This window comes from Mixophyes fleayi, chromosome 3 (assembly GCF_038048845.1).
Source record: "Mixophyes fleayi isolate aMixFle1 chromosome 3, aMixFle1.hap1, whole genome shotgun sequence".
NCBI classification, from domain to species: Eukaryota; Metazoa; Chordata; class Amphibia; order Anura; family Limnodynastidae; genus Mixophyes; species Mixophyes fleayi.
Genome location: NC_134404.1, coordinates 96299725 through 96311930, shown reverse-complemented (window position 1 = coordinate 96311930; position 12206 = coordinate 96299725). Strand labels below are relative to the sequence as shown.

The 12206-nt window shown below is 42.4% G+C and overlaps 1 protein-coding gene across 1 annotated transcript in view; it reads left to right on the top strand.

The window, feature by feature from the left end:
- Positions 1 to 12206, top strand: part of C3H3orf33 (chromosome 3 C3orf33 homolog) — a 32922-nt gene that overhangs the window by 9077 nt on the left and 11639 nt on the right. Inside the window, exon 4 of the mRNA XM_075202028.1 lies at positions 5706 to 5866. Coding sequence (XP_075058129.1) covers positions 5706 to 5866 — 161 coding nt within the window. The remainder of the gene's footprint in view (positions 1 to 5705; positions 5867 to 12206) is intronic.

Below are 12206 nucleotides of genomic sequence, written 5' to 3'. Positions count from 1 at the left end.
GTGTTTGCTAAAATAACAGAAACGTATGGTTAAATGAATTCATTTTAGCTGGAATAATTTTGTGTTTATAATACTGATCATAATTCTGACAATCATTCAAGCTCACCAAATACTCTGTCAAAGGTGCTATTAAACTGAGATTTAATTGTCTTTACAAGTATCACTAGGTTTTAGAATATTAGAATTTTTCTGGACTGTAGATCTCAAGCAAGAGAGATTGACAGAATGCAATGAAGGATAGCGAAGTCTGAATCATCCATGTTGTGTTTTATAATTAGAAGTGAAATTTGTCTTTTTGAATTGTGCAATATTTTTCAGTGCAGAGTTTACACAAGTTTGATAAAAAGCTATTCTGTTCCAAAACCAGTCATTATTGTGAGTAAAAAAAATAAATGGTTACTTCATGCATTTTTTCATACTCCTAAGTGTAACGCTCTGGTCCCGCAGATAGTACCTGTCTCGTTACCTGCAGTCCATTCATCTGGAAACTGTCATGTCCCAGCATCAGACATTCTCCAGTTCATTCATTCAGCTATAATCAGATCTGTGCAGGTGCAAGCCTATTGCACTTCAGGACCTCCTCCCTCTTTTTCATTGGCTAAGCACTTCTGGAGCACTATTTAAACCTCCTGGATTCACCTGTCTGATGCCTGTTCTTTAAGCTCACTTCCTGCAGCCTGTGGTTCTGGTTCCTGTTCTCCTTGTGGTTTGCCTGTGTTCCAGCCTGCTCTCATGGTCTCATGCTTCGTGGTCTGTGCTAAACCATCGCTGTTCCAGTACCTCTATTACCATCTCCAGTGTACTTCATTGTGACAGCTCCCGTTCTCTCATCCCTACCACTCAGAGCCACTACTACATCTGTGACTCATCAGCTGTTACCACGGGTTACCTCCGCTACTTCAGTCTGCTCTCAGTCTCTGGCCGTGTTGAACTATCGCTGTTCCAGTACCTCTATTACCATCTGTCCAGTGTACTCTATTGTGACAGCTCCAGTTCTCTCATCACTAGCGTTCAGAGCTATTTCATCTGGGACTCATCAGCTGTTACTACGAGTTACCTCCACCACTCCAGTCAACCTTCATCCTCTGGCTGTGTTGAACTATTGCTGCTCTAGTACTTCCATTACCATCTCCAGAGTACTTCATAGTGACAGCCTTTGTCCTCTTGTTGTATACCACAGAGCACCTATTCTCCTAGTGACTCATTGGCTGCTGACCATCAGCCTATATTATTGTTGTGCCTGTATTTATACCACTCCTCTATGGATGTCATCATCTCCATCCACTTCACCTGGCTCCCCCACATCATTCTGCTGTACACTCACTCAATGGACCGAGACCTGCAGATTTGGTGCAGCTAAGACCATACCTCCTTGCGGGGGTTCCTGGTGAAAACCACCTGTCTGTTAGACTCCGCGCCTGTGGGTGGGCCAAGCCATGTTCAGCAGAGCCTAGGGATCAATTTCCTGTAAGCCAACCATGACACTAAGGTAGTGAGATGTTTTGGAAATGGGTAATTTTTATCTTTTAAAGGTCCGATGATGGTACAGAAACATCTCGCAGCAAATGTAAAACTGTTTATTTACTCATAATTAAAGCACATAAAAGAAAATGGTTCTCCCATGTCAATTCCCCATTAAAGCATAATACAGAGTGAGATGTGTCTATTATGTGGGACAGGCATGTTGGTGTTTTAAATAGAAGAAACAGATGGGTGATTCTGAAGATAAGGATAGATGTTTGTAGTTAATTTGGTAATCACTACATGGCCAAAAATATGTGGACATCCCCTCTAATTAGTGTGTTCGTTCATTTCAGCCACATTAATTGCTAACAGGTGCATAAAGTCAGGCATACAGCAAAACATTAGCAGTAGAATGGGTGGTTCTGTATAGCTCTGTGACTGTCTTAGGATGCCACATTTCCAACACGTTGGTTTGTCAGATTTCTGTTCTGCCTTAGCTGCCGTAGTCACCTGCAAGTGTGGTTATTGTGAAGTGGAAGCATCCAGGAGCAGCTCTGCCGAAATGTGATAGCCACTCCAGCTTACAGAATGGGTCCTACAAGTATGTCCTCTTGCCACACTCACTACCTAGTTACAAACTCCTCTGGAAGCAACGTCGGCACCAGATGGGTTTGTCAGGAGCTTCATGGATTGAGTTTTCATGGCCAAGGAGCTACACACAAGCCTCAGATCACCATGCACCATGGCAATCATTGACTGGTGTGGTGTTAAGCAGACCACCATTTGACTCTGCAACAGTGGAAATGCAGTCTAAGGAGTGACGAATCACGTGTCACCATCTGGCAGTCTGCTGGACAAATCTGGGTGTGGCAGAGCCTGGATAAATTTCTGCCAACCGTTTGGCCTTTCCTGTATATTATAGGAATGCCCCTATGCACAAAGTGAGCTCCATCAAAAAAAATGGTTTCCTGAGTTTGGTGTGGAAGGACTTGACTGACCTGTACAGAGCCCTGACCTTAACCCCATCAGACACCTTTGGGATGAATTGGACTACGAACTAGGTCTTATCGAGCCACCTCAGTGCCGACCTCACTAATGCACTTGTGGCCCAATGGATGTGAAGCCCTGCAGCCATGTTTCAAAATCTAGCGGTAATCCTTCCTAGTATAGTGGAGGCTCAGGGGGTACCAACTTCATAATAACGCACAAGGAGGTGTTCAACAAGCACATGCGAATCTGATGTTCAGCTCTACACATTCTTTTTGCCATGAAGTGTATATAAATTTAATGCATACTATAGACATTTGTAATGCTTTTTATTTCATGTTATATTAGCTGCATGACTACTGTTTTTATATTGTGTTGGGTGCACGGTCATTACTATTGGAGTACTCTGCCTGTAAACCATTAATTGTTGTGTGAATTGTGTAGCTTTGCCCATAAGAAGCAAGTTTATTTGCTATATAACTGCATGTTTCGGTAAGCCTGCTAGTAGTATATAGCCTGCTTCTAAAGCCGTATTCTTCTGTCCTATGATGGAGTTAAATTTTAAGTTTAAAGTTATCAGTGGTCTTAAACGATACACATTTTATTTCAGTTATGACGTCCCTGCAGCAAAGGACTTCTTTACATCTCCAAAAAAAGCCCCCGATAATGTACAGTTTTCCATTATGCCCATTTCATCTCAATCAGCAACCTCCTCTCTCAAACATGAACATATTTCTTCACATTTGACTGTAAACGTCTGGATGCTCTTGATCTGCACAGAATTATTATTATATTTTTTTTAAAGTGTTTGCTATTGATCTTTGTCATATGCTGAACTTCAGCCCTGAACTACATATTTTGGTGACAACTTTGGGACCTATAAAATGATATAAATATATTCTGTGTATGTGTCTATATATATATATATATATATATATATATATATATATATATATATATATATATATATATATATATATATATATATATATAAATCTATCTATATCGGAATACAGAAAGACAAGGGCGCCACACATAGTGTAATATTGTTTCCGCAAGTGATAATAAAAATCCAAGTAGTGCTCGTACCAGATATATATTTCAATGAAGCTTATCTGGTGCATATAAAGATGAGATTTCATAAAGGGACTCCAGATGATCTCCAATTCCAGGACCAAATTGCTTCAATAGCTAAAACTCAAAGAATAGCCACAATAGTGTAACACCATTAAGATACTTCTGAATTAGTTCTTATAAAAATTTTTAATAAAATTGCTTAGCGATCAGTACAAAATATGCCCGTACATAAAAGTAAAATAAAAACAGCTTATCTGTCCTCTTCAAGATCAAACGTGATCCACATGTCATGAGCGTAAGCAGCAATCAGGCTTAGACCAATCCGAGGTAAATGATTTCCGCCCTCATGCGGCCGATTTGGAGCGCATATCGCGTCATATTCACTTCCGGTCCCAATGAGATCTAACTTCCAGCTCAACGTTACCATAGTAACAACTATACAATGTATACTTCGATCAAATCAACAAATAGCTAAAAACAGCATCACTTCCGGTAATCATCTCGATATATGGAGATGATTACTGGAAGTGATGCTGTTCTTTTATATATGTTTAGGCTATGATATGATGAGATTATGGGGTAATGGTTATATATAGCATAGCCATTTGTTGATGTGATTGAAGTATATATTGTATATTTGTTACTATGGTGATGCAATCTCATTGAGATCGGATGTATTAGTCTAGTGTCACTAAAAAATAGAATTTAATAGGCTTGTATATAGAGAGTATGTCCTTTGTATTCGTTTAGCTTACCATGTAGGTACGTATATTGTCAATATGAGTTTCATCCCGTCAGCATTATCTTCATCCCGCTACTATGGAGATTATTACAGAAAGTGATGCTGTTTCTCTATATATGTTTAGACTATTTTATGATGAGATTATTGGGTAATGGTTATATATAGCATAGCTATTTGTTGATGTGATCGAAGTATACATTGTATAGTTGTTACTATGGTAACGTTGAGCCGGAAGTGACATCTTATTGGGACCGGAAGTGGATATGACGCGATATGCACTCCAAATCGGCAGCATGAGGGCGGAAATCATTTACCTAGGATTGGTCTAAGCCTGATTACTTTGAGTATATATACTAGTGAGGTTGCATACCATGTATTATCATCCCTTGATAGTCTTTATTAAGATGAAACGCGTCGGGTTTACCTGGACTCTCTTCACCTGATTGATGTTATCCGGAGTGTTGTTGCCTTCACCGGCCGGGATTGCTGCTTACGCTCATGACATGCAGATCATGTTTGATCTTGAGGAGGACAGATAAGCTGTTTTTATTTTACTTTTATGTACGGGCATATTTTGTACTGATCGCTAAGCAATTTTATTAAAATTTTTTATAAGAACTAATTCAGAAGTATCTTAATGGTGTTACACTATTGTGGCTATTCTTTGAGTTTTAGCTATTGAAGCAATTTGGTCCTGGAATTGGAGATCATCTGGAGTCCCTTTATGAAATCTCATCTTTATATGCACCAGATAAGCTTCATTGAAATATATATCTGGTACGAGCACTACTTGGATTTTTATTATCACTTGTGGAAACAATATTACACTATGTGTGGCGCCCCTGTCTTTCTGTATTCCGTTCTTTAGGTGTGACACTCGCAAACAGGTGTCCGTAGACGTGGGAGCTGCCTTTTTATAAATATAAGTATTCATTTTTGTATCACTTTTTATTGTTTGAGCGCCGTATAAGCTTAAATAGTTTTGGGTTATATATATATATATATATATATATATATATATATATATAAAGTTTAAAGTTTATCTAGCATAATATTTACCTTTACTAATTTGTATCTCCCCAGTCTGTATCGTGCACATGTATCTCCCCAGTCTGTATCGTGCACATGTATCTCCCCAGTCTGTATCGTGCACATGTATCTCCCCAGTCTGTATCGTGCACATGTATCTCCCCAGTCTGTATCGTGCACATGTATCTCCCCAGTCTGTATCGTGCACATGTATCTCCCCAGTCTGTATCGTGCACATGTATCTCCCCAGTCTGTATCGTGCACATGTATCTCACTGTCACAGGGCTATCTGCCTAATACCAGTTTAGTGAATTTGAGGATCCATATTGTAGGTTTTATTTATTTTGCACATTCAGTATTTTCAAACTAAAGTCTCCTAATTTATGAAGTCTTTCCAATTCCCCAGGGCATGGTCATGGCAGTCTAATGATTAGACTTGCAGGAGTGGAATTAACTTACAGTGGCAAGATTTGGTTACAACACAATCTCCAGCCTTCACAAATGCTGTGGTTTCAGCTGCTGAACAGGGAACACTCAATGCTTGACTGTTTCATTTTTGTCAAGAGGGTAAGTAAGCATGTGCTCATTTCCAAATGTATCTTTTTATATCTCTTTTTTTTTTTTATTTATAACAATAATATAACGATACATTCAAAGTTGACCATGTGTCCAAGAGAGCACTTCATGCTTGATTTCCATACTTCGGATTATAAAATAGGCAGATATAAATTGAAATGATCAAAAAGTTCACCCATCACAATTAATTCATATTACAAAATGAGCTATAAACAACTTAGAAGGTACAGTTAACCTCATGATAGGGTGTCCAAACTTTTCCCTGTAAATATCCCTGAATTTATAGAAGTTGCATTGTGCATGAATAGAAAACAAAAATACTCCCAGGCGCAGTGGTTTGAACATGAGATGGATCTAGATATATAAGTATAATTAGTGTGCATCAAACATTTATTAAACAGAATACCTCCAGTGCAATGGGTATAAACAGAGTATCAGTACAAATATTAAAATCAGAAGATGATTAAAGGATCCCCTTATAACCATAGACAAACAATCAAAAGTTTGACAATGTTGTTGATATTGGTATGGTTTATGAATAAATGACTCCTTTCTGGCTATCCAAGTCCACAGATAGAGTTTTTGTTAGTCCCAATATCAGTGGCAGGCAACGGCAAATAAACCGATTGAGTTTTTCAGTAAGATTTCTCTTTACAGAACCCACGCCTTCCACCCAAAAATGATGGTACTACCATTGTCTTTTGCAGTTAGCAAAATGAACCTTATTGTTGGGGTATTAAATAAGACATCCATAGTAGCTGACTTCTTATTGGAGTTTTCTCCTTTGTACAATGCAGTGAATCTGCTACAGGATAAGTAATGTTCCCTTTTTTAAGCATCCTTTGATTTTAATATTTGTACTGATACTCAGTTTATACCCATTGCACTGGAGGTATTCTGTTTAATAAATGTTTGATGTATACTAATTATACTTATATATCTAGATCCATCTCATGTTCAAACCACTGCGCCTGGGAGTATTTGTGTTTTCTATTACTATACTGGGGACTGGGACATACCCCTACACCTCTCCCGCAGGCTGCAACATACACTCAGTGAGGTAGCGTGGTCCCTTCCAGTTGTATCCATAATTGTGCATGAATAGTTTAATGTGTACCAGGGTCTGATCCAAATGTTCCATGCGGTAAATGAGAAACACGGGATTGGAACAAACTGCTATCTTCTGTCAGGCGCTGCCTCCACACCCCAGGTGCCGGAGATGGTCGCCTTCGGGCAGTCTCTCCCACCCCATTGCCTAGCAACGGGGCATCCTTCCGGCCCCCTGTCCTCAGCGCGCATGCGCCGAATGTCGCGTCCACGTTGCCTAGCAACAGGACGCCAGCTCCGACAATCAGCTGGTTCTGATTGTCGGAAATCTGCTGCCCAACAGCTTCCTTCCCCTGCTATTTAAGCTTCACTCTGGCACCATTGGGGTGCCAGAGTATTGGTTCTCTACTCCAGCGTCCCTGTGTTTTCTATGTGATTATCTGGTTACCGATTTTGGCTTGCCTAGACCCTTCTTCTGGATTCTCCTCTGTACCTTGTTGCCCGTATTGGTTTTGATCCCCGAACTGTTACTGACTATTCTCTCGCCTATCTCCGTTGTACCACGCCTCCTTGGTTCCGGTCCGGCCTGTCTGACTACACTGCACTGGTGACTATCTAGGAGATCTGGGAGAACCGCGACCTTCGCACCTCATGCAGCAAAGCCCATACATCCTTGCGGGGGTCCCTGGTGAACACCGGGGGAGCGTTAAACTCCACGCCTCCCAGTTTAGTAGCGCTAACACCAGTCGGTGGGAATTCCTTTTGCATATTGGAACTGGACACCGGAGCTAGGGACAGCAGATAGCTTAAGAATCGAAATATTCTTTCTGGACTTTAATTGTTATTTTCTGGTCACTGTTATCTGCAATGAGAGAGTGAGATACACCAAGAATAGTAAAGGCGTATTCCCTTTTTTAGACTCCATGGCAGCTGTAACATATGGGTTAACTCCTTCACTGAGCAGAGACAGGGAAAAGAAAAACACTAGGAAGCTGACTCCTTCCCTTTTGTGTGTTTTTTGGTTGGAGATTTGCTCCCTTCCCCTTTCACAGTGACTCTGGAGTACCTTGCACCTGGCTGCTTGATGTCATAAACAAAAAGTCTCCCACTTGAAAAACTAAGCTCTAACTGTTATGAGCCACCACGCTAGCCGTGACGGCTCGCATGGATCTTCTTGTGGACATGTATGCATTAGGGGATGCTTCATTATCTGCCTGCTGGGTGTCGGGCGCTGTCCTCACACTTCCCTTCGGTGCCAGGGACGGATGTCTAATCTCCATTTCCACCTGCATACCGTTGTTTAGCAAAGGGACGCTCTTCCAGATCTCGGCCTCCCAGTGCACGTGCATGCGTTGTAAAGCAGTGCCGGTTGCTAGGCAACGGGACTCTCTCCATTCATTTTGTCGGCGGTCACCTGTTCTTGACCGTCAAAATCACCAGCCAACTATCAGGGGCCACTTCCATCTATTTAAGACTCCTCCACACTATGCTGTGGTGCCACAGTATTGGTTCATCAGCTCTAGTGTTCCTGTTACCAGTTACCTGTTCCTGTTTGCTGTTTGGTTCTGACCCTTGGCTTGTTCCTTGACTACTCTTTTGCTCATTATTTGGTACTGCATTGCCTGCTCTGATCCAGACCTTTTGTCTTGCCTATAACCATTCTCCTGGATTGCCCCTGTGTACTGTGCTATTGTTTGGCTTCTGACCCGGACTATTCAACCATTTCTGTTCACTGCTCCATTCCACTGGTGACTAATGTGAACAACAACGACCTGCGGACCTCACGCAGCCATACTTCCTTGCTGGAGTCCCTGATGAATACCAGGGGTGTGTTAGACTCTGTGTCTCCCTGTTTAGTTGCGTCAGTACCACTCAGTGGTGGTTCCAGCATCATTTGCATGACACTGGGGCTGATATGGCAGGCTGATGCCCTGTCTTGTTACTGGCTCTTCATAGTATTTAAGGCAGGGATAGATTAGCCTCCTTGCTGGTTATAGAGTTTGTGCCACACATTTGCTGACCTGCTCCAGTTCCGTGTGAATACTCTACCCGAATTCTGATTGACTCCTGTTGTGACCCCTGGCTTGTTTCTTGACCCTGCTTGTATTCCGATTGCCCTTCAACTTTTGGCTTTGTATTTTGGATTCTTCCTGCTTGCTACCTGCCCTAACCATTTTTCCAGTTCCAGACTAACCGGCTTGCTACCAACCCTTGACGTTCACATGTTTCTGGTATCTGTCTGCTGTATTCCGGTTACTGTCTATTACCTCTGCTCTATGGTAAACACATACAAACTTTTACTACGCTAGAGTTAAGACCTGAATGCATCAGAGTACCTTGAGTGCAACCAGCTCTACGGGAAAGGCGGCTGCTATAGGCGAAGACATCTTACCATCTGTTCTAAAGGTTTTTCAGAAGCAGTTGGTTGTAATGCTACACAGCCATTAAGGAAGGGGAACTATAAGAGACTATACTGCTGGAAAACCAGTTGCTGTAGGCCTAAAAGGTGGTGTGACCCTGGTTTAAATAAGCTTAAAATTCAGTAATGTGATTGGGGGGGGAACAGAAAAAAAACAAAAACATACCAGTGCCTATAGACTTTCACATCCTGTTTGCTATGTGTGCTCGCTGGCAGTGAAGCAGTGTGGAATCGTGGAATGTGCAGGAGATTGTTCATTGCAACCTGCATTTCTTCAAGAAATTCTAACATTTTGGATTCTGAATCCACCCCTAAAAAGCTGAGAAGCACCCTTTAAAAGTAAGTTAATTTTAGAGATGAAGTTTAAATTATTTAGCAACCCTTTCCTTATCGGCACAGTTTCAGAGCCTGCTGAAGGAAAGACATACAATTTCATAACAATGCATGTGATAAACCTTTTAAATGAGGATTAAGATGGGACTTTGTGTGGAATGTATACCTCAGCACAAGGAAACCATGACCGCCTCCTGATCAAATTAGGGAATTCATTTCATGGCTGATGACATCTATTTAAGATACATTTGCCACCAAGACTTATTATGTGTAAGGTCGTGAGACCCAAATCACATTTAGGTATGGACATACACTATACGGACAAAAGTATTTGGACGCTTGACAATTACACCAACAGGAACTGTAATGATATCGTATTCAAATACATATATACTTTAATATGGAGTTGGTTCCCTTTTGTAGCGGTAACGGCTTCCACTTTTCTTGAAAGGCTTTGTCACGGGCACTAGGAGTCTTTGCCCAGGATATCACCAGATGATGTTCTTACCAGAGTAATATAGCTGGTACTATGGTCCTCTGGTAGCAGGGTGATAGCGGAACAGGAGAATCAGCAGATGGTGAGAGAATGCTCAAGGAAAGTCTATGACTAGCAGCAACTGGTAATGACTGAGATGTATGTACACGAGGAACCAGATGGACAAGTAAACGTGAGGAGAGTCAGTGGTCTGCGTACAGCAAGTTGTACCACTGCTATAGTGAGGAGGAATGTCCAGGAGTAGAGAGGAGGTAGTGGAAGTCAGTGGTCTCCATATAGCAAGTTGTACCACTGTCTATAGTGAAGGAATGGATTCCAGGTGCAAGTAGGTAACGGGGAAGTCAGTGGTCTGCGTACAGCAAGTTGTACCACTGCTTATGTGAGAGGATACTTGAAACTGGTGTCAATGGGAAACAGGAGTCAGTGGTCTGCGTGCAGCAAGTTGTACCACTGCTATATATATGTGAGGAGGGACACGAGGAGATGAATGGAATGCAGAGGATACACGGGGCACACGGAACTTGATCCCACGATGATAACCACAATGCAATAATAACTGACAAGCGCTGCTTTGAAGTATACAAAGTCACTATAGAGATCCAGGTAATAGGAAACAAAGTCAATAGTAACTATAGCTTCAGTAGATGGAAGACTCCGGAGATGAACACAACACAGTCCAGACGGATATGCAATACAATAGCAAAGTCAATGGAACGTATGCATACCGCGGTTCAGGAGAGCAGGCTGTCAAGGAGACGTGCAGGGATACCTGAACGGCTGAACAACGGCAGGAGGAGAGACCACTGGAGGATGGAAGCGGTAATCAGGTTGGTGCAGCGCACGGAAGGTAACCGGTAATCAACGGAGCAATACTCAGGAAGCAGTAGTAAGTAAAACTGGAAACATGATGAACACGGGAGAGTTGAGGCTGTCTGGTATCCGGGAGTAGTAGTGGAGGCAGCGGAGGGAAGGCACGCTGAACACGGGAGAGTAGAGGTGGTCTGGAATCCGGCAGAAGTAACGGAGGCAGCGGAGAGCAGACACGCTGAACACAGGAGAGTTGAGGCGGACAGGAATCCGGCAGTAGTAGCAGATAGGAATCAGCTGAGTGCAGACACAATGAACCCAGGAAAGTTGAGGCGGACTGGAATCCGGCATCAGTAGCAGATCGGAATCAGCTGAGTGCAGGCACGATGAACACAGGAGAGTTGAAGTGGTCTGGAAACCACAAACGTAGTAGACAGGAATCAGCTGGAGCTATATACACGAGGAAACACAGGAACACCTTCAGAGGCTCATGGGGAATGAGACTCCAAGATCAGGCAACCAGGTAATGATCACAGGTGGTTTAAATAGGGAGGGTTGCCTGATCATCCAATCAATTAAAAGCAACAGGTACTGAAGGTTTCATAAGGGCTGCACATGTGCAGACCCTCGGGATGGCGGACGGCCACGGTTCCTGAACACAGGAGAAATGGCACCCACAGTCCGGTGAGTGACAGGCTTTCCACAAGATGTTGGAGTGTTTCTGTGGGAATTTGTGCTCATTCATTCTGTAGAGCATTTATAAGGTCAGGCACTGATGTTGGATGAGAAGGCCTGGCTCACATTCTCCGTTCTAGTTCATCCAAAAAGCATTTGATGGAGTTGAGTTCAGGGCTCTGTGCGGGCCAGTCAAGCCATGTTTTTGTAGTCCTTGCTTTGTGCTCTGGGGCACAGTCATGTTGGAATAGAAAAGGGCCTTCCCCAAACTGTTGGCACCAAGTTAGAAACATAGCAAGGACTTGGTATGCTGAAGCATTAAGATTGCCCTTTATTGGAGATAAGGGGCCTAACCCCAACCCTGAAAAACAGCCCTATACCATTGTCCTTCCTTCACCAAAATTCACAATTGGCATAATGCATTCAGGTAGGTAACGTTCTTCCAGCATTCGCCAAACCCAGACTCGTCCATCTGACTGTCAAACAGAAGCATGACTCGTCACTCCACATAACACTTCTCCACTACTCTGCAGTCCAGTGTCTGTGTGTTACAC